This window comes from Ovis aries, chromosome 22 (genome assembly GCF_016772045.2).
Source record: "Ovis aries strain OAR_USU_Benz2616 breed Rambouillet chromosome 22, ARS-UI_Ramb_v3.0, whole genome shotgun sequence".
NCBI classification, from domain to species: domain Eukaryota; kingdom Metazoa; phylum Chordata; class Mammalia; order Artiodactyla; family Bovidae; genus Ovis; species Ovis aries.
Genome location: NC_056075.1, coordinates 18,114,737 through 18,137,431, shown reverse-complemented (window position 1 = coordinate 18,137,431; position 22,695 = coordinate 18,114,737). Strand labels below are relative to the sequence as shown.

The 22,695-nt window shown below is 48.6% G+C and overlaps 1 protein-coding gene across 3 annotated transcripts in view; it reads left to right on the top strand.

Moving 5' to 3' along the window:
• Positions 1-22,695, top strand: part of SLIT1 (slit guidance ligand 1) — a 174,502-nt gene that overhangs the window by 143,506 nt on the left and 8,301 nt on the right. For all 3 annotated transcript variants that reach the window (XM_027960261.3, XM_042239098.1, XM_042239099.1), the window contains 7 exons: positions 10,378-10,541; positions 13,978-14,102; positions 14,371-14,468; positions 17,663-17,802; positions 17,981-18,074; positions 20,788-20,925; positions 22,190-22,427. In XM_027960261.3, coding sequence (XP_027816062.2) covers positions 10,378-10,541; positions 13,978-14,102; positions 14,371-14,468; positions 17,663-17,802; positions 17,981-18,074; positions 20,788-20,925; positions 22,190-22,427 — 997 coding nt within the window. The remainder of the gene's footprint in view (positions 1-10,377; positions 10,542-13,977; positions 14,103-14,370; positions 14,469-17,662; positions 17,803-17,980; positions 18,075-20,787; positions 20,926-22,189; positions 22,428-22,695) is intronic.

Here is a 22,695-nt window from a genome sequence, read left to right as displayed (position 1 = left end):
TGCATAGGGCAACAATAGGGGCTGAGTCTTCAGTCTCAAAGCCTGTTCTCTGAAGCACGATGCCAGTATTGTGCCCCTGACTTCACATGGTAGGTGATAAGCTCTGGAAATTTAGTTCTGCCAAGGAGTGTAGTTGGTGTAACTGGATGCTGAAATGAAATGCAAAAGAAAGTGCAAGTTGCCCAATCATGTCTGACTCTTTGTGACCCATGGACTCTACAGTCCATGGAATTCTCCAGGCCAGAATACTGGAGTGGGTAGCTATTCTCTTCCCCAGGGATCTTCCCAACCCAGGGATCGAACCCAGGTTTCCTTCATTGCAGGCGGATCCAACTGAGCAACTTTCACTTTCATTGAATGCAGAAGGGCTTCCAAAACCATTTAGCTGGCAACACCAAGAGCATTCTTAAAAACCCAGTATGCTCAATTCCTCAAAAGGCTGAATGTAGTATCATCTAACCCAGCAATTCCACTCCTAAATATGAATCCCAAAGAATTGAAAGCAAAGACTCAACGAGATACCTGTACACCCTGTTTATAGCAGCATTGTTCACACAATAACTATACAGCAGAAACAACCCAAGTATCCACTGACAGATGAATGGAAAAAAAAAAAATTGGACAGTGGGCTATTATTCAGCCATAAAAAGGAATGAAGTTCTGACACGTGAGCAGACCTTTAAAATATGTGAAATAGCTAAGACATAAAAGGACAAATATTGTGTGATTCCACTGAAATGAGGGACCCAGACTAGTCAAATTTGTAGCTACACAATGAAGAATGGTGGTTGCCATGAGCTAGGAGGAAGAGGAAAAGGGAATTTGTGTTTAATGGGTAAACAGTTTCCGTTCAAGGTGATAAAAAAAAGTTTTGGAACCAGATAGTGGTGCTATGTACTCAGTCATGTCCAACTCTTTGTGATCCCACAGACCGTAGCCCACCGAGCTCCCCTGTCCGTGAAATCCTCCCTGTCCATGAAATCTCCCCTGTCCATGAAATCCCCCCTGTCCATGAAATCTCCCCTATCCGTGAAATCCCCCGTCCATGAAATCTCCCCTGTCCATGAAATCTCCCCTATCCATGAAATCCTGCCTGTCCATGAAATCTCCCCTGTCCGTGAAATCCCCCCTGTCCATGAAATCCTCCCTGTCCATGAAATCCCCCTGTCCATGAAAAACTGGAGTGGGTTGCCATTTCCTTCTCCAGATAGTGGTGATGGTTACATAATATTGTGAGTGTAATTGATGCCACCGAGATGTACACTTAAAATGGTCAAAATGGCAACTTTTATGTGATAGGTATTTTACCATAATTTTAAAATGAGGGAGTATAAAAGCAGTGGGCCATGAATTATGATTAATTAGGGTCATCCTAATTCTGAAGGTGGGGCCAGGCACAGAGCAAATATGTCCTTTCCTATCGTCTCATCTATAGGTCAAGGTCATGTTCAGCCAGACGGATGCAGCTGGGACCCTGGGCATTACCACATCCTCATGCTCGCTGCCTCACAGCCAAGCAGCCAGGGCCCAAGTAGGCAGGCAAATCCAGATCAGAGAGCCTTTTGGGGTCCCCAGCATGTCTATTTGACATTCATTCACTCAACAACCTCCCTGGATTTTCTCAACTTTAAGACTCATCATTTCCACATTTTAATCTGTGAGATCAGACAGATGATCTATGGGTACTTAATATGGTAACATTTCTCTACCTTTCCCATAGCAGGCATCTAACAACCTTAGACTTGAGGAAATAAAATAGCAGTCAGTGCCACTCATTGTGAGTTTGCTTGGGACTAGGGCTTTACTTCCAGATGGGAAGCAGCTTTTGTGCCAGCTTCATAAAGACAGGGGCTGCCTTGAATCCACACTGAAGATTCTAGGACTTGGTGGGCAGAGTGCAATGATTGATTAGTGATGTCTGCTGTGGGAGTGGAAGGGATAAGAGGTTCTGTCCTCTGTGGCAGGGTTTATTATATCCATTTTATAGTCTCAGGTTCAGTCAAACAGATTCCCTAGGTCATAAAGCTAGGGAATGACAGAGACAGGATTTGAACATAGGTGTGTGTGATTCCAAAGCTCTTTATTTATTCTTTATTGCCTCAATAAATATGTCCCAAGGAACCACAGTGAGTCAAATGCTGAAGAATTTACTAACACAAGGTTGCTGCCTTCTGTGACCATCTGGGATATTACAAAGCAAATTCAAAGAAAGCAGTGACTAATTCTGGGGAAGTCAGATGACCTTCAGAGAGGCGGTGCCATCTTTACTGCCTTCGAAAAGGCACAAGGAATTTGCCATTTGGAGAAGACAGGGAAGGACATTCTAGGAAGAGGGAATAGCTTGTGCAAAGGCACGGAGGCAAGAAAGTGTAAATGACATATTCAGGGAGGCTATACTGTCCAGCATGCTTCCCAGGCGGCTCAGTGGGGGTAAAGAATCCACTTGCAGTGTAGGAAGAGCAGGTTCAGTTATTGGGTCGGAAGATCCCCTGGAGGAGGGCATGGCAACCCACTCCAGTATTCTTACCTGGAGAATCCCGTGGACAGAGGAGCCTGGTGGGCTACAGTCCATAGAATCACAAAGACTCAGACATGACTGAATGAACACACGCACACACGCTTACTGTGCGTGTAATATGTGTATAGAGGGAGTTGGGTTAGGTAAGAAATTTGGGGTAGGAAGACAGGAGTGTAGAAACGGACACTGCCATTCTGTTGTAAAAGGTCTCTCTGCTGAGAAGTTTGAGTTTTGGTCTGTAGATAGAAGGGAATCAAGGAAGAATTAAGTTGTGGAAACTCCTGGAAAGCCATGGTGACATACGGAAGCTGGATGGGATGGGAAGAGTCAGGAGGGAGCCTGGCTGGAGACGGTGGCTCTGGACGAAGACCAGGCAGGGGTCATGTTGCTCATTGTTCTTGATGACTGCCACTCGCAGCGCCTTGATTCTATCTAAGTTTAGTAATTTTTGGTTGTGAGCTCATTGTTTGCTGATGTTAGGAATTCTGAGGACCTGAACTGGTAATGCTTCTCTCTAGTGAGTTCACGTGTGTGTCTTGCCTGGCCAGCTCTGCTGCTGCTCTGGGCCCACGCTGCTCTCCTCCCTTGCTTACCCCTGGGCTGTGCTGACCGTCTGCTCCAGCTCTCCCCCTTGCCAGGAAGGGCCTTTCCAAGCATCTGGCCCATCTCTTCCTCCTCTGTGTGTCTCGCCTGATTGCATGCGTGCGTGCTAGGTCACTTCGGTCAAGCCTGACTCTGTGTGACTCTATGGACTGTAACCTGCCAAGCTCCGCTGTCCATGGGATTTTCCAGGGAAGAATAGTGGGGCGGGTTGCCATGCTGTCCTCCAAGGGATCTTCCGACCCAGGGATCAAACCTGCATCTCTTGTCTCCTGCTTTGGCAGGCTGGTTCTTTACTGCTAGCACCACCTGAGAACCCCATCTCTTTAGCCTGGGCTTTACCTCTCCTCCTTTGCTGTGAAAACTGCATGATGCCCAAGGATGTTCTGATCTTGCCCTCAGCTCAAAATCTAGAGGCTTTGCTTTTCAAAAGGGAAATAAACAACATTGTTTTTCCTCTTTAAAGTTTATTTATTTTAGTTGGAGGGTAATTACTTTACAGTACTGTGATGGTTTTTGCATCCATCAACATGAATCGGCCGGAGGTGTACGTATGTCCCCTCTCTCCTGTTGAAAAAGAACATTCAGACGTTGTGACATATTTATGGATAGAGAAAGAACAAAATGTGTCTTTTGAAATGATATATCAAACTCTCAATTCCATTTTCAACTGAAATTTACTGTCAAACAATCTTTGAGAGAATAGCATTGAAACATCAGTTCAGTTCAGTTCAGTCACTCAGTCGTGTCCGACTCTTTGCAACCCCATGGACTGCAGCACACCAGGCCTCCCTGTCCATCATTGACTCCTGGAGTTTACTCAAACTCATGTCCATTGAGTCAGTGATGCCATCCAGCCGTCTCATCCTTTGTCATCCCCTTCTCCTCCCACCTTCAATCTTTCCCAGCATCAGGGTCTTTTCAAATGAGTCGGTTCTTTACATCAGGTGGCCAAAGTACTGGAGTTTCAGCTTCAACAGCAGTCCTTCCAGTGAACACTCAGGACTGATCTTTAGGATGGACTGGTTGGACCTCCTTGCGGTCCAAGGGACTCTCAAAACTCTTCTCCAACACCACATTTCAAAAGCATCAGTTCTTTGGTGCCCAGCTTTCTTCACAGTCCAACTCTCATATCCATAATGACCACTGGAAAAATCATAGCCTTGACTAGATGCACCTTTGTTGGCAAAGTAATGTCTCTGCTTTTTAATACATACACATGACCATATGTAAAAGAGATAGCCAGTGGGAGTTTGATATGGATGCAAGACACCCAGTGCCCGTGCTTTGTGACAACCTGGAGGGGTGGGGTGAGGAGGGAGGTGGAAGGGGGGTTCAAGAGGAAGACCACACATGTTTCGTGTGAACAAAAACTTGAAGCTGCAAAGCCAGATTTTGAGCCCATGCCTGTCTATAAATTCAGATGTTAGGAGAACAGTGATATCAGGCTAGAAGCCAGATCCAGATCTGACTTGTTAGAAAACACAAAACAAAACAAAAAACAGTGAGTAGAGCTCAGTGGAGGTGCTAATTGCAGAACAGGGCATTAGCACTGCCACTTAGATATGTTTGCTAGTTGCCCTGTCTCTCCCTAAAATAGCATCTATGTGCAAGAAATCTTCCGTTACTATGGAGCAACCTTGTGAATACATTCTCCCCTTTATACCAGGGTTTCAGATGGGGCGAGGCAGCAGGCTGAGAAGTGTGCATATGTGTGTGTTCAGGTGTGTGCCCATCTAACGCTAATGGGATACGTGTGCCTGTGCACGCATGAAGCTATTATTTCTTCTGCATGAGAAGCCGCACCTAGTTCTTAAGTATCCCCTGAGCAAGTACAAGGGGTCAAGGAATGGGAAATGACAGTGCAGACTCACTGCATTCTTCCCGGGCTTCGCGGAGGCCACAGGCCGTCTGAAGGGAAGGAGGTGCCCATGGCTCTGTCCCAAGTCAGGGGTTGCCCGAGAGTGAGCGCCCAGTGTTCCTGGCTCCCAGACGTGCCCCCTGTTCTTGGTGTGACTCTGACCTGGGCCTCTCCTCATCACTGGCGACACGCGAAGTGGGTGGGTGGGCTGAGGGTGTGTGTGTGGGGGGTGAGGGCCACCATATTTAAACCCCTTGAACTCTAGAGTAAGAATCAGGGTGTGGCCTTAGGTGTTTGTCTTGCCATCAACTTGCAGCAGGACCTCAGACAACTCATTCAGCTCTTCGGGTTCTTTCCTCGTCTGTACACAGGTTATTTCTCATGTCCACTAGAGTTCTAACTACATGCCATAATCAGGCCATCATGAGTACGAGCACTGCTCACTGCCTGCACATCTCCGCTGCTGTCCACTTGGGTATTTGCAGTTAACTCGTCTTTCCTCCGTTTGTCTATCCATCCATCCTTCCATCAGCCAGTATTTGCTATGTGCCAAATCCTGTGGCAAGGCTCCCCAGGGTCATCCTTCATGTCTATAATCTGGCATTTTGTTGCCCCTAATCTGTTGCCTGTGGGAACACTATATTTCTGTGTTCATTAAAAATTCATTGTGAAAAGTGAATATGAAATGATTAGGTAAATCATGGGATGCCCATATGACAAAATAAAAAGTAGTTAGTTATAATATTTATGACACTGTACTTTATTATTTGATGAAAATGCAGAATAAAGAAGATGGTATACTCTGATTTCAGTGATGTGTATATATACACATGAGCACAAGAGCTAGAAAGGAATAGATGAGAATTAGTCACATTTATGGAGTGGTAGAGGATTCCTCTATTTTTTAGTTTCTTTTGATTTCATACTGAGGTTTGTGCATTTCTCCTGCTTGTAGGCAGGGGTTCATTTGGCAAACGGGGGGGGGGGTGGTTCTGCTGGTTCAGGCACCATGTGGGATTGGTGACACGTGCTCTCAGGGAGCTTCATTCCAGTAGAAGGAGGCAGGGATGCACATGAATAAATTGCCTGGGAGGAGGAATAGCTCAGGTGAAGAGATTTTGAAGTTTTAGTATATGCTAAACCCTATAGTTGGCACTTCTGTCATAGGAGGTCTATTTCTGGCTTGGTTATGTTAGTAGAAGAAGCCCAGCGGGCCTTGGCACAAACAGATGAAATAGCTACTGTTTCATCTATTTCCAAGTTATACCAAATATCAACAACACAGGATTATTTATACTTTTGTCGGGGGATGAACTTGACTCCACAGTCCTTTTGGATTGATGAGTTGACCTGGCTGTCCCCATCACTGGTCTCAGCAGGGCCTGTGGCTGTCCACGTGCTGGGAGTTCATGGTCATTTTATCGGGAGAAATGGACTCCAGGTGAAAGTGAACTACTCAAACTAATAAAGTAGTCAGAAAAAAAAATAGTGTTTGGAGAAATAAAAGCTTGAAATGTTGAAATCAGGAGTCGCTCGCCATCTGCTCTGTATACCAAGTAAAACGTGTTGGTCAAGCCAGAATGCCTAATCTTCAATAGCTTTGTGTGTGACTTTGGTAGCTTTTATTATTTCTATATTGTATATATATATATATATATATATAATAGAGAATAATATATATAAAAGTAGAGAATAATATATATAAAAATAGAGAATAACATATATATTATATAATATATATGAAAAATTGAAAAGGGCATGGCATGACTTTGTTGCCATTTATGGGGAGGCTTTATGCAGGAATTAGGAACTGTGACATCCTAAGATGTGTCAAGAGCCCCCACATTTACAATAGCTTTAGATTTAGTCTTTTGGACTTTTTCTCTAAATGAGTTATAAGACTGAGCGAAGAAGCCCTTCAGAATAAACTCTCTGCTTACTCGTGGCTCATTAGCAGAACACGCTTCTGCAGTGTGGTACAAAAATACTTTCAATAAATTCTATATTTATCTTTTGAATAGCATAATTACATTACCTCATACTATGTTAAAAATATCAGTCTGGTGAATATAGATGTTTTATTTATTTATTTATTTATTTATTTTTTTAATATAGATGTTTTAAATATACCACTGTTTTGGAGTCCTGTTATTTTTCTAAGTCTTTATTATTATTTTTTTAACGCAATGGAGCTTCAGAAGATCGAAGTGTCTGAACTGCCTCTACCTTTGAGAAGCCCTGGCAGTGTTCAGGGAAAAGAGGAAGGTGTTGCCTTGTCCCATTAGCCAGGATGGATGCTGTCAGCAAATCAGGACAGAAAAAGTGAAATACACGTCACGGCTGAACTGGCTTTCTTTTTCCAAGCTGTGTGATTCCCTTGGCACCCATTTCAGGCTTGATGTGCTTGTCTTTCTCCCCCTTCCAGATTGCAGGCTCTTTATCGAATCATAAAGTGAGCCCCAGAGATGTTAAGTGAGCCGCTCAAGGTCACCCGGGCAGTGAGCAGCTGCGCCAGAGGCCGGAGTCCAAGAGTGTTGAGCCTGCTTTATAAGATGGGCCGTCATCAGCTGTGCTATTTGGGGGAATTCCTGCTCAGAGTCACGGCTGCTTTTATCAGACCCAACACATTGCCAGGGGAACCGCTTCCTCTGTGTTGCCCAGACACAGGCGGAAAACAACAATGCATCCATTTGGTGCTTAATAAATGTGCTCATTCTCCTGAACAATATATAGCCTTATGTTTTCACAATAATGTCAATATAAGTGAGCTTCAGATACGAGGCTCTGGTTTTTCTATTTGCTGGCTCAAAGACCACTGGCAACCTCCGTTCCCCCAAATCCATGTCCTGTTCATCTCTGAATCTCTCACTGTGGTTTAGTGAGAGGGTTAGGAGCTTGCCCACCAGCCTGGCCAAAGCCTAAGAGGTTGGCAGTGCACCGTGTCAGTGTCAGTGTGGGGATGCGAGGGAGCGGGCACACCCTCACCCTGCCAGCAAGTTTAAGTCGTTACAACCTTTTTTGGAGGCTGGCTGTGAACATTGTGGGCTTCCCTCTTAGCTCAGTTGGTAAAGAATCTGCCTGCAATGCAGGAGACCCTGGTTCAATTCCTGGAGTGGGAAGATCCCCTGGAGAAGGGATAAGCTACCCACTCCAGTATTCTTGGGCTTCCCTTGTGGCTCAGCTGGTAAAAAATCTGCCTACAATGAAGGAGACCTGGGTTTGATCCCTGTTTTGGGAAGATGCCCTGGAGAAGGGAAAGGCTACCTACTCCAGTATTCTGGCCTGGAGAATTCCATTGACTGTATAGTTCATCAGAGAAGGCAATGGCACCCCACTCCAGTACTCTTGCCTGGCAAATCCCATGGACGGAGGAGCCTGGTAGGCTGCAGTGCATGGGGTCGTGAAGAGTCGGACACGACTGAGCGACTTCGCTTTCACTTTTCACTTTCATGCATTGGAGAAGGAAATGGCAACCCACTCCAGTGTTCTTGCCTGGAGAATCCCAGGACGGGGGAGCCTGGTGGGCTGCCGTCTATGGGGTCCCACAGAGTCGGACACGACTGAAGCAACTTAGCAGCAGCAGCAGTATAGTCCATGGGGTCCCAAAGATTTGGACACGACTGAGCAACTTTCACTTCACTGTGAACATTTTACATGCGCTTCCTCTGCGGCATGAATCCTGCTTCTAGGCATCTGTTCTGGAGAAGTGGCCTCTCCTTGCAGAGAGGCGTGGACAAAGTGTTCACTGCCTCTGGAAACAACTGGAGTGTCTGGCAGTGAAAGCTATGAAGTGTCCATTCTTTGGGATGCTCTGAAGCAGTTTGATGAAATGAGATGGATCCATGTAGCTGACTGGGAGAGGTCTCCAAGGCATGCTGTTTCGTGACAAGAAGCAGGCTGCTCAGTGACTATGTGTGCTGGATGGATATAATCTCTTTCTCATGAAGAACCAACCATATGTGTAAATATGGGAAAGGATTGGAAGGCTACACATGGAGTATGATGACCACGTGACCATGGGTCCTGTGGTTGGCAGGGACAGTGGGCTTTTTTGTAATGTGGATGTATTGTGGTTTACTTAACCACTCCCCCACTGATGAACATGGGAGGCTTCCAGTCTTTCTATTACAAACAATGCTGGGATCAATACTGTTGCAGAGATGCCTTTACACACGTATGCAGGCACAGATCTGTGAGGTGTGCCAGAAACAGTTACTGGGTCAAAAGGCAACTGCATTGCTGACTAGATAGATATCAGGCAATACCCCTCTGTTGGAGTTCTACCATCTTGCATTCCCATCAGTAACACAGGAATGTGCCTTTTTAAAAAAATCGAGGTGAAATTCAAGGAATAGAAAATTAACCATTTTAATGAATACAATTTAGTGGTACTGAGGACTCTCACAATGTCGTTTAAAGTGAGACTGTTCATGCTTGGGGCTGGTGCATGGGGATGACCCAGAGAGATGTTATGGGGAGGGAGGTGGGAGGGGGGTTCATGTTTGGGAACGCATGTAAGAATTAAAGATTTTAAAATTAAAAAAATAAAAAACTAAAAAAAACTAAAATAATAAAGTGAGACTGTTGTGTGCCATGTCTGAAAATGATTTACAATGAGAATGTGCTTATGTGCTTCTTGTTTAATTGAAAATGAAGAGAAAAATTAAAGAGTGTAGGCTTATAAAAAAAAAAGAGGGGACCTCCCTGGTTGTCCAGTGGCTAACATTCTGCTTCTCATGCCAGGGGCCAGGGTTCCATCCCTCGTCAAGAATCTAGATTCCACGTGCCGCAACTAAGACCTGATGGAGTCAAATAATTATTTAATTAATATTTTAAAATATAACACAGGCTTTCAAGTCAGACAGCTCTAGGTCTGGATCAGGGGGCTGTGCTTCACTGATTGTGTGACCACAGGAAAATGACTTATTCCATGAGAGGCTCAGTTCCCACATCTTTGAGATGGAGAAGAGAAAGCTTATACTGTGGGGCTGATGAGAGGATTAGATGCACTAACGTGGGAGAAGCTGGTTCATCACAGCAGCGAATGTTGGTTCCTCTCTCCCTGGTACACCCTGGAGGCGGTGCCGACAGAAGCTCTGGCCTCAACAGCCTGAGTTCAAATCCTACCTCCCCCCTTTCTCTGTGCATCTTGGGCAAGTGTCTTCACCTTTCGAGTTTCAGTTTCAACATGTAAAACGGGGTTAGTAGGGTGTGATGAGGACTAAGCGAGATAACAGGTGCAAAGTACTTAAATCTATCCTGGCTACATGGTTAGTGCTCACTGAATGGGGATTGTTAGGGTTCTGCCAGCTCTGGGCATAATGTCTGATACCTGGTACCCAATGGGTGAGGAACTCCATGAAGCTGTAACGTCTGTCCTCTCTCCTCTCTAACCCAGGGCCATCGGTGCCAACCCCCTGTACTGTGACTGCCACCTGCGCTGGTTGTCCAGCTGGGTGAAGACAGGCTACAAGGAACCGGGCATTGCCCGTTGCGCTGGGCCTCTGGACATGGAAGGCAAACTGCTCCTCACCACGCCTGCCAAGAAGTTTGAATGCCAAGGTGAGCCCAGGAGCGCAAGAAGGGATGGTGGGTACCAGGTTGTATCCCCCACTTCGTGCTTCCCCATCAACCCTGGCAGGGCCTTCCAGACATTTCTGTGTCCCTGTGGTGACTGGCTGGGGTGGAGGGGGGCGGAAAGATGGCAAGAATGTGGCCCCTGCTGCTTGTTAGCATGACTGCCCTCTTGTCCTGACATAGAGCAAGCAAAAAAATTAAAAAAGCCAGGCGGAAAATCTCAGGCCATAAGGGCTCTAATCCCTCCTTGGGGTTATGTAAGGAAAATAAAAATAGCAGCAGTGTTTCTGGAAGCTCCAAGCCTCCCAGCAGTACAGGCACTCAGGCCTCCCTTTGGTAGGAATTGTGCTCAGCAATTAGCTTAAACCCCTGAGCACTGGACCCAGCTGCTACCCTCCTGACATCTCTAGAAATCCAGGGCTTGGTGTGATTGGTGGCGTCTCACCCTGGGCGTTTGTAAACACAGGCTCGGAGATTGATTGACTGATTGACTGAAGGCCAAGGAAACCCAGCCGAGCAGAAGGCAGTGGCCGAGTGGCTGCTCCAGGCTTGGCTTGTATGCAGGGGTACAGCAGCAGAAGGGCCCTGGAGGCTGTGGGGCACGGCTCCTGCCCTCCACAAGCTCACAGACCACCAGTGCAAATGAAGCTGGCAGCCAGAGGTTAATGAGGAAGCCGCAGGCCACCCTGTGTGCAGGATGCTATCACAGGAGCAACACTTCAGAAGGGTCCGGTCTGTGGCTTGGCTGGCAGCTGTTGGGAGCAGGCCAATTTATGTTGAAATATTTGCTCAGTATTTATTTAATGGGGTGGGACTGGTACTTGATGAGAGGTTTGTGTGTGTGTGTGTGTGTGTGTGTGTGTGTGTGTGTGTGTGTGTTTAAATTTAACTGAGGGCTTCCCTGGTGGCTCAGTGGTAAAGAATCCGGCTGCGAATGTAGGAGACACAGGTTTGATCCTTGATCTGGGAAGATCCCATGTGCTGTGAAGCAACTAAGCCCGTGCACCACAACTACTGAGCCTGTGCTCTAGAGCCATGACTACTGAGTCCACGTGCCACAGCTACTGAAGCCTGTGTGCCCCAGAGCCCTGCTCCCCAACAAGAGACGCCGCTGCAGCAGGAAGCTGGGCACGGCAAGGAAGAGTGGCCCTCAGCTGCCGCAACAGGAGAAAAACCCATGGAGCAATGAAGACAAAACAGAGTCAAAAGTAAATAAATAATATATAAAAAGAAAGCTCCTTAAAATTTTTTTTATTGGAATACAGCGTGCATCACGGAAAGTTACACAGATAGTTAATGAAAGGCCCAGTGAATTTTCACAAATTGAACCCATCCAGGTCAAGAAGTAAGAGTTAGAACTGGACGTGGAACAACAGTCTGGTTCCAAATCGGGACAGGAGTATGTCAAGGCTGTATATTGTCACCCTGCTTATTTAACTTCTATGCAGAGTACATCATGCAAAATGCTGGGCTGGATGAAGCACGAGCTGGAATCAAGACTGCTGAGAGAAAAATCAATAGCCTCAGATACGCAGATGATACCACCCTTATGGCAGAAAGCAAAGAAGAACTAAAGAGTCTCTTGATGAAAGTGAAAGAGGAGAGTGAAAAAGTTGGCTTAAAACTCAACATTCAGAAAACTAAGATCATGGCATCCAGTCCCATCACTTCATGGCAAATAGATGGGGAAACAATGGAAACAGTGACAGACTTTATTTTCTGGGCTCCAGAACCACTGCAGATGGTGACTGCAGCCATGAAATTAAAAGATGCTTGCTCCTTGGAAGAAAAGCTATGACCAGTCTAGACGGTATATTAAAAAGCAGAGACATTACTTTACCAACAAAGATCCATATAGTCAAAGCTATAGTTTTTCCAGTAGTCATGTATGGATGTGAGAGTTGGACTATAAAGAAAGGTGAGCGCCGAAGAATTGATGCTTTTGAACTGTGGTGTTGGAGAAGACTCTTGAGAGTCCCTTGGACTGCAAGGACATCCAACCTAAAGGAACTCAGTCCTGAATATTCATTGGAACGACTGATGCTGAAGCAGAAACTCCAATCCTTTGGCCACTTGATGCGAAGAACTGAGTCATTGGAAAAGACCCTGATGCTGGGAAAGATTGAAGGCAGAAGAAGGGGATGACAGAGGATGAGATGGTTGGATGACATCACTGACTCAATGGACATGAGTTTGAGCAAGCTCTGGGAGTTGGTGATGGACAGGGAAGCCTGGTGTGCTGCAGTCCATGGGGTCACAAAGAGTCGGACACGACTGAGCGACTAAACTGACTGACTGAGGTATCCAGCACCCGGATCAAGAAACAGAGCCCCACCTGTAACCCGTGAGGATTCTCCTGCAGTTATTACTGGAAAGTTTCTCCTTCTAGTCAAACTCATGCATTTTCAGTGGAACTCATGTTTCTCTACTTCTAGAAAGAGTCTGAAGTGGAGTGAGTGAGTGAGTGAAAGTTTCTCAGTCGTGTCCAGCTCTTTGTGACCCCATTGAGTATACAGTCCATGGAATTCTCCAGGCCAGAATACTGGAGTGGGTAGCCTTTCCCTTCTCCAGGGGATCTTCCCAACCCAGGGATCGAACCCATGTCTCCTGCACTGCAGGCGGATTCTTTACCAATGGAGCTATGAGGGAAGCCCCTCTGAAATGGAAACCTAACTTAACTGGCTGGTCTTACTATTTATTCCTGTGAGGTCCTCATGCTCTTCATAGGGCTGTCTGGCTGCCGGCTCCTCACCCACCTCCCATTTCAAGGAAGAGCCGCCAGTGAGTCCTGAAGGGGCTGGAGAAGGTCATGCCTGTGGCCAGAGAGGAGACAGAAAGGGTCTTTCCCCATTCAGCCTTGGAAACAAGTTCTGGGCGATGGACCTTTTCTCTCCTAAGCATGGCCTCCTCTCAGAGCTGGATCTCTTCTCTGCTGGAGTGGCCACCTTTGCTGTCCAGGCCAGCAAGTGACCAGGCTGAGGTGGCTGCTGTGGAAGGGTGTGAGGGGATGGAGAAAACCTCAGCTGATTTATGATAGCGACCATGACTTTCTCACACCAATGCCCCTGCTCTGCCCGCCACGTGGGAGCTCCTTACTATCCAACACCCGCCTGCGAAGCTCTTTTTTGGGATTATCTCATTTAGTCCTTCCAGCCCTATGAGGCAGGGGCTGTTTTTAACTCTGTTTTTACAGAGGAGGGTCCGGAGGCTGGAGAGGTGGATGTGAGGGAGGGTGAGCGTGATCCAGAGGAAATACAGAGGAAATACCTTGGGGAGAGGGCTGCCACCACGCGCCCCACCTTGGGGAGAGGGCTGCCACCACGCGTCCCTGCATGCCAGGATGCCGGGGTAGGGGTGTGGGGTTCTGCCCAGCCCTGTTCCCCCTGCCTCCCCACTGCACTAACCCTCCCCTTTGCCTTAGGTCCCCCCACCCTGACTGTCCAGGCCAAGTGTGATCCCTGCTTGTCCAGCCCGTGCCAGAACCAGGGCACCTGCCGCAACGACCCCCTTGAGGTGTACAAGTGTGCCTGCCCCAGTGGCTACAAGGTGCGTGGGGGCTGAAGTAGGAGGCTGGGGGCCTGCTCGAGGGCGCGGTGTGGCAGGCTTGGGGCTGTCCTGTTGGTCACTCAGCCCACGGGGGCCAGGGCAGCTCCTGGCTCAGAGCGGGAGCCCAAATGGGTGTGTCATCATGACCTGACAGGTGGATGGGTAGACAAGTTAACTCCCGGGACAGGCAGGCTGAGTCACTGAGGGCTCTAGTCACCGGCCCCTGGTTCTCCCTGGGGTGCCCCCCAATCACTGACCTCCTCCCCAGGGCCGAGACTGTGAGGTGTCCCTGGACAGCTGTTCCAGCAGCCCCTGTGGAAATGGTGGGACCTGCCACTCACAGGAGGGCGAGGATGCTGGCTTCACGTGAGTTACTTGGGGTCCAGGGCTGGACCCTGGTGGGCAGGGTGTTGATCGGTCCGACCTCGGAGCCTTCTTCCTCTGAATGGGATGGCCCAGGGCCCTTGCGCTCTGGGAGATGGTGGGGACAGGCTCAGGGGGAGCAGTCATTCACTCCAGATCACAGCCAGAGGCCTCTCCACACACCATCCCCTCGCCCCCACAGGCCAAGCCCCCGATGCTCACAGACAGTGGAAGCACAGAGACTCTGGGGGATGACCAGGTCACCCAGCAGGCTGGGTTGGGGTTGGGCTTAGAGCTCCTGCTCCAGGCTTCTCCCTGCTCTTGCCAGGCACCAGGCAAGTCCTCCGATGGCACTGGGAACTGTCACCTGGGGCGTATGCAGTGGCAGTGCCAAGAGGCAGTTTGGGGACATTTTAAATGCCTGTCATTTCTATTAACCTCCAGTTGAAGCCAAACACCTGCTTGTTGGGCCAATGCTGTCTGAAGGGAGGGCCCTGAGCCAGCTCCTCAGGATCAAACCTCCACCTGAGCCCCTGGGAAGGGCTGGGGAAGCCTGCCCACAGGTGGGAGCAAGTCCTGGTCCTGCCCTCCGGGGTCTCCCCCACCAGCTCGTGGGTCACTCTGGCCGCACCATGGGCACGGGTTCCCCACTGCTCAGTGAAGGGCTGGACCTCACCGAGACCCTCCGCAGCTCGTCCTGCAAGTCCTCCCGGTGCTGACATCGCCATGTGAGCCCCCCACTCACCCTGCTCCCCCAGAGTCTCTCGAGCCCCTCATCTTCCCAGAGTTCTCCTGTACCCAGAGCCTTTCTAAGGAGCACAATTTATTTGCTGAAAATAAATTGCCAGCTGAGCAAACTGACTCTTCAGAAAAGGATGTCAAGTCTACTGGCAGAAATGGTCAACCTGTCTCTGCAAACCCAAATTACCAGATGTAAAAAAGAAAACACTAAATGACCTCGTGGCAAGTGTCGCCTTGGAAACAGCGTCCTTACAATAGGCTCTGACCTCCTCTGGGCTTGGCAGCAGCTCCATCAAAGCCCCCACTTCATTGGCTAGGCTACTGGGGGGCATGTCTATGGAGGAGGGGGTGCAGCTGGGGGTAGCCCCTCACCCTTGGCATTCCTACAGACTAGGGGGAGCTGTGGGAAGGGTTCTTATGGCAGAAAGGGGTGCCTCCCAACCCTGAGACTTAACAAGGGTCTCTTCTGTTATCCACCCCCAGCCCTCCTGGAGGGGACTTAGCTGAGGTCCCCTTAACCCGCTTCAGACCTCTCTGGTGTCCCACGCAGTCTCGCAGGGGGGATGAAATTCCAGGACACACCCTGCAACAGGCTTCACACCTTTTTGTTCACATACCTGCTCCCCCAAACAGATTTTTTTTTTAATTACAAACTGCTTCATGCATTCTTAAGTGACAGCTAAAATTTTTCATGGTAAATTTAATTTTTCATTGCAAAGAAGGTCATTTCCAGGATACTGCACATATTATTAACACTTAAAAATAAAGCTATCATTCTTTAAATCACTCTTTTCTCATTCAGCGAAAAATCATTTTAAAATCACACGAAGGAGCTCCTCTTGAACAAGCTGCAACATCTCATGTCATTTGTGTTTTTTCTCAAACTAGTATTTCTATTTTATTCCCCTCACCACCACCCTCCCTGACTTTTTCTCCTACTATAATATGTTTTCATGTTAGAGAAGATTTTCTTGAGCACCCTGTCGTACCTTCCTGCCTCAACATGGGTATCTAAGTTTAAATGGAAAGTTTTTTCACTCCTTTCTTGTCCCCAGAAACCTCTGATGAAAGTTTCTTTTGCATTATTATTACAATGATCAATAATATACAGTTGATTAGAACAACATAACTGTTTTCCAAAATTTGATTGCTAATTATTACACATAAAAGTAACATTTTATTAGACTGTATCTCTTAATGAGACAGATGGAGCTTTGTGTGTGGATGTGCTTCCTTTTCTCCTCCTAATTGGTTCCTGTGTCCAGGCATGAATATTATGGAATATCAGAGGGCTTAGCAGCCAATCTATTCCTTTTTAAAATACATATATAGCCCTCTCTCTCTCTCTCTCTCTCTCTATATATATATATATATATATATATATATATATATATACATATATATATATATGGCTATAAATGCTGAGAATGTTTGTTCACATAAGTAAACCAATGGGATTAGTAGTTTTATTATAGCCATGTCTCTCAATTACTTGGAACACTTCCAAGTTAATACATCAAAAACCCAGAGTGATCAGTTATCAAAAATTATTTTTAATGCTCTATCAGCTGATAGTTCCATGAGGTCTTCCTTCATTTATTTTTAATGCACAGAACTGGAAACCTCTTGACTTGCAAAAGCATTTGTTCCTTCATTTTGGAAACATCGATATTCCTAATTGTCCCTTTATTTGGCACCAGAGGATCTTAGGCCCCAGGCATGGCGCACCTTGACTTCAGGCTGGGATAGGTACCTGTGCACCTTTCGGGAGCTCTGGGGCAGGTCAGTTAAGGGAGGAGTTCGTGCAGAACTTGAAAACGTGGAAATTAAGTGCTCAGACCTCTATGACCTGCAAATCCTTTGGAAAACCACAGTTGCCCTAGGAGGGAGTGTACCCCAGTTTGAAGATGACTGATATCCAGGACCTGACTCCTGCTTACCCACCAGCCGTCTTCTTACCCCATCCCTGAAATATGTGCTCCTCAAGTCCTGAACTATATAGAGGAAACTGTGGGGTAGACTGTAAGGCTCTTTCTCCCCCAGGCTTTTACCCCCACTGCCTTCCCTCTCCTTCCTGTTCTCCCCTGTCAGAGTCCTTAGCTAACTCACCACCTCCTCCAGGAAGCCTGCCCTGACCACTCCCCCCAGGGAGAAGCTAGGTGACCTCTGCCCCTTTGTCCACCTTCTCCAGCATCAGTTTTGCACCACCCTGGTCCTCAGTCTCTCCTTTGGTCGCCAGTCTCCCTGTCCTCACCCCCACTAGACTGAGTGATCTCGTGAGCACAGGGCTGGTCTTGGTCACCTCTAACCCTCAGCACCTAACAAGGGCCTGATCCAGAGTAGGGACCGAAACTCTGGGTTGATGCTCTTGACTACTGGCCACAGGCTTACACCAGTGCCTCAGGAAGGCTGCCACCCTGGCTGTGGGTCCAGCCACCTCTCTCTGCTCCCCACAGGTGCTCCTGCCCCACTGGCTTTGAAGGGCCAACCTGCGGAGTAGACACGGATGACTGTATGGGGCACTCCTGTGCCAATGGGGGCACCTGTGTGGACGGCGTGGGCAACTACACCTGCCAGTGCCCCCTGCAGTACTCGGGTAAGCGTGGCAGGGCTCAAGGATTAAGGGAAGCTGAGACCCAGTGTCCTGAGGCCTGGTCCTATGGGCAGAAGGCTGGGGCCCTGCCTCGGTGCCTGCAGGAGCTTTCTGCTGGGCTGGCCGCCTGGTGGGACTCGGGGGGGCAGCTTCTCTCCTGCTTCCCCCATCTTTTCCCCAGGAAGGGCCTGTGAGCTGCTGGTGGACTTCTGCGCTCCAGATTTGAACCCGTGTCAGCATGAGGCCCAGTGTGTGGGCACCCCCGATGGGCCCAGGTCAGTGTTGCCCATTTCTGGGGCCAGGGAAGGGCATGGGCCACCACGTCACCTCCCCTCTGCCCTCCCCAGCCTGTTTCCTTACCTGTCAGGTGGGTTGGTTTCGGCTGTACAGTCAGAGCCAGGGGCAGGATGGTGGTATTTGTGGTCCGACAGACCTGAGTTTACATCATGACCTGGAATGGGTGGCTTGATCACTCGGAGTGGTCTCATCTGCAGACTGGGTGCACCAGTAGCTTCCTCCTGGGTGGTTGGCAGGATTATATAAGCGAATGCATGACATTTGAAAAGTACTCAATAAATAACTAGTCAAGGTCCACAATTTCTCATTGCCAATTTCGACATGCACAAAACTCTGAAAGCCAAATGTCCGTTTGATAGCAAAATTTGATCCAATCAATGTATTTGGTATTAAAAACTGACCTGCACTGATAGGAGGCTGCTTACAGTCACCATTCATCCCATATAGAGGGACTATGTGTAGAGTTTGCAGTAGTTCGCATGTTTAATTAAGGGGCCACCCAGATTCAACTGGCATGTGTCGTAATACACAGTTACAGACATTGTACCGGGGCTTCCCTGGTGGCTCAGATGGTAAAAAGAAAAAACAATCCGTCTGCAATGCAGGGGACCGGAGTTCAATTCCTGGGTCAGGAAGATCCCCTGGAGAAGGGAATGGCAACCCACTCTAGCGTTCTTGCCTGGAGAATTCCACAGACAGAGGAGCCTGGTGGGCTACAGACCATGGAGTCGCAAAGAGTCAGACACGACTGAGCGACTAACACTAATGAAACATTGTGTTACCATTCCCAAATCCAAAAAGCCCCAAATTTCAAAACCTGCCTGGCCTCAGGAGGGTTGGATAAGGGGTCCTTGACTGTTGTCACCATCATTATTACTGGCCTATGTAGAAGTACTTGTCACCGGCAGACTGCAATGTGAAGATCATGGGTTTTTCAGTTGTTGCTCCCATCTGCAGTTTTGCAAGCAGGTCTCAATTCTGGGACCCTGTTCCACCTGTCAGGACAGGACAGTGGGAGGGCTTCTTCAGGTCTGTGGCTGAGGGACCAAACCCCAGCCACTCGGGCCAGGGCAGGGGCTGGAGTCCCCCAGGAACTTAGCCAAGTAGGAGCTGCCAGAGCCTCATGGGCAGGAAGTGAGAGCTGGGGGACACTGAGGCCCAGATATTAGATGTAGGGGCTGCATAGGAGCCTCTATCCAGAAAGTGGACAGATGCTGCACTCCTCATGGAGCCCCCAGGTGGGCTTGGCAGAGGAGACCAAGCAGCAGTGGCCGAGCAAGTGCCATGCCTGCTCCTCGGAGAGACTGGACCGCAGAGTGGGGCCTGAGGCAGGACTGCGCATCGTCAGTCAGATGCTGCTGAGACAGTCCTTCACAGCGCAGAGACGGAGCACTCAGTGGGTGTACAGGGCATATTTACTCAACCTCATGTCTTGGAGGAAGGTGGGAACTGCCAGACACTCAGCTCCACCTGGAACCTACCAAGTATTCAGTATGCATTCATTCATTGAATGAATGGATAAGTGAAATGTCAATGAATTAGTTGGTTGGGAGCATAGCTACCGTCACACTTTTCAGAATGCAGCTCAAGACCCACCCAGTAATGGACTATGATCAGTTGGGTGGACCAAGATTAACCTAAAAAAAAAAAAAAGAAAACATCAGACAGCATCATACCCTTTTATATAGTAAGGGGTGTATTGTGGCATAAAACTGGTTTCAGAGGAGTGTGTGTGTGTGTGTGTTTACTGGGTAAAAGGTATTTCTTACTGCTTGAAAGACACTGGAAATGAGATTTAAAAAAATCACACAGGTGCACTTACTTGCCAGGTTGTGTAGTTGAGCTGTGGAGTCTGTAGTTTGGAAGGGTTTCTGGTAAGTGTTGCTTACTGGCAGCTTCCTGGAGGAGGTGAGCTCTTGGCCTGGCTGGATCGAGGCAGGGAGAGAGGAGGGTATTCCAGAGTCAACAGGTGTGAAGGCAGAGAAGTGTAGCAGGGTGCAGATTGCTGCCCGTGGAGACAGGTATGAGCACGGAGCGGCTTGTTATGGGGGAAGCAGGATGGGGAGCACCAGGCAAGGTCATGTTTGAACAGGGTGGAGGGTATGCTCTCTGTCTGATAGGCAAATAGTTGGCACCTGTGGACTGACTCAGGAGAGGAGTGAGCCACAGTGTGAGCTGGGAAGCTGGGAACTGGCCTGGAGCCAGAAGGTCATGGGGAGGCACGCACTAGCCCCACTGAGGCCCAGGAGGCGGGGCCTGTGCAGCTGGGAGGCTGGGGAAGGGGGATGGATGAGCCGTATGTGACTCAGAGCCATGTACTGGGAGGCGGGGGACAGGCTGCTGGGCAGGTTGAGAAGGGGCTGAAGGTTGACCTTGGGTGTGCTGTTGGTGCTGAGGCTGGGTCCTCCATAAGTGTCTATCTCCTCCAGCCACAGGGTGTCCACTCTCCCAGCCCAGAGCACCCCCATCCTGCCTGCAGCCCTCACAAGCTCTCATCCTGTACGAGTAAAGGGTCCCACGCTGGATGGTGGCATCTTGACATCTAGGGCTCTGTGTGACCTCCTGGGGGACCCCACAGACCCACAGGCCCGTGAGGTTCTCTGTCACGTGTACAGCCCCGGGGGCCCACAGACTCCTGGCTGAGGCCTGGCTGCGTGTGGGGCTGATGTCCGTCACCTGTGCCCACCCCAGGTGTGAGTGTGCGCCAGGTTACGCAGGTGGCAACTGCACTGAGAACCAGGATGACTGCAGGGACCACCGCTGCCGGAATGGGGCCCAGTGTGTGGACGAAGTCAATGGCTACTCCTGCCTCTGTACCCAGGGCTACAGGTGAGCAGCCTCTGGAGGCACCAGGAGTGACTGATTTCTCCTAGCTGTCAGCGCAGGGGCTGGCAGGAGCCCCCAGGCATGAGGAACGGCAGAGCCTGGGAGAGTTAACTGTCGCTATGCCAGTCACCATCTGTGTGGCCTGGGGAGAGTTACTCAGTGGCTCAGAGCACAGGCAGAGGGTGCCTGCCCTGACTGATGGAGGGAGCAGGAGGTGGGCATAGATGACTGGCAGTGCTCCATCACTTACCTGCCCAGTGAATCCCTGAAGACATTAAAGGTCACTTACTTTTGCATCTTGGCCTCTCTGGGAAGTTGGGAGGGAAGGGCACCTGCCTCCCTTCTGGTCACCCACCTCCCATGTTCTGCTTGTATCTTCTTTTAAAAAACAGTTTTATTGAGATATAACTTATATACCATATAATTCACCCAGTTAAAGTGTAGAATTCAGTGCTTTTTTGTAGAATCTCCGAGTTAGGCATCCATTGCCACAGTCAATTTTAGAAGATTTTCATTACCCCAAAGAAACTCCACACTTATCTGTTACCACAACCCTCTTCCATCTCACCTTTAGGCAACCGCCAACCTACTAATGTCTGTGTCCATAGATTTGTTTATTCTGAATATTTCATATAAATGGAATCAACAATCTGTGGTCCTTAGTGATTGACTTTCACTTAGCATCATGTTTTAGAAGGTTGATTCCATGTGGAATCATGTATCAGAATGTCATTTCTTTTCATGGCTGAGTAATATTTCACTGTATGGATATACCACATTTGTTTATCCATTCATTGTTGATAGACATTTGAGTTGTTTCTACTTTTATTTTTTTGCTATTGCGCATATTTGATACTACAAAGTCTTCTTTCTTTTGTGTCTTAAGTCTCAGTTTTCTTTTCTGCAAAGTTGGTATAGTAAAACCTGCTACCAAAGTTTGCTAATATGAGCATTGAGTGCTTCTTAAAGCTAATGTGCACACAAGTCACCTGGGATCTTGTTAAAAACCAGATTCAATAGGCTTTCCATCCCTGGCAAGTGCTCAGGTGATGTTGATGCTGCTGGTCCAGGGACCACACTTGTTTCTCACCTCATTTCCCAGCATCCTTCCGGCTCTTAGTTCTCATAGGGAGTGTTCAATTAGGAGCATCTTCCATTGCTTTAAAGCAAGTGTCCCAAGATGTTTAATGAGTTTCTCTCCAGCACTGTGGGAAAGGAAGATGCTCCTTGCTCCTGCCCTCTCTGATCTGAGTCCTTTCCCTCTCAGTGGTCAGCTCTGTGAGACCCCTCCCAGACCACCTGCCCCCAGGAACCCCTGTGAAGGGACTGAGTGCCAGAATGGGGCCAACTGTGTGGACCAGGGCAACGGGCCCGTGTGCCAGTGCCTCCCAGGCTTTGGCGGCCCTGAATGTGAGAAGCTGCTCAGTGTTAACTTCGTGGATCGGGACACCTACTTGCAGTTCACGGACCTGCAGAACTGGCCGCGGGCCAACATCACGCTGCAGGTGTGTGCCCAGGGCACCCAGTCATAGAGGGTGGTCAGAGAGCAACAGGGGACCCTGGTTTCAGGTCAGAGCATCATCAGGACAGTGGGGAGGACTCTGTTAGTCAAAATTCTTTGGATGTGGGTACCAAAATCTCAGCTTCAACTAGTTTAAGCACAGTTGGAAAGGTTATTGGGTCACAAAACCAGTTTTAGAGAAGAGCAGGGGTGGAGGTGGTCTCATGGGTGACTGGATCCAGAAAATCAAACTTACCAGGATCCCCTCCCAA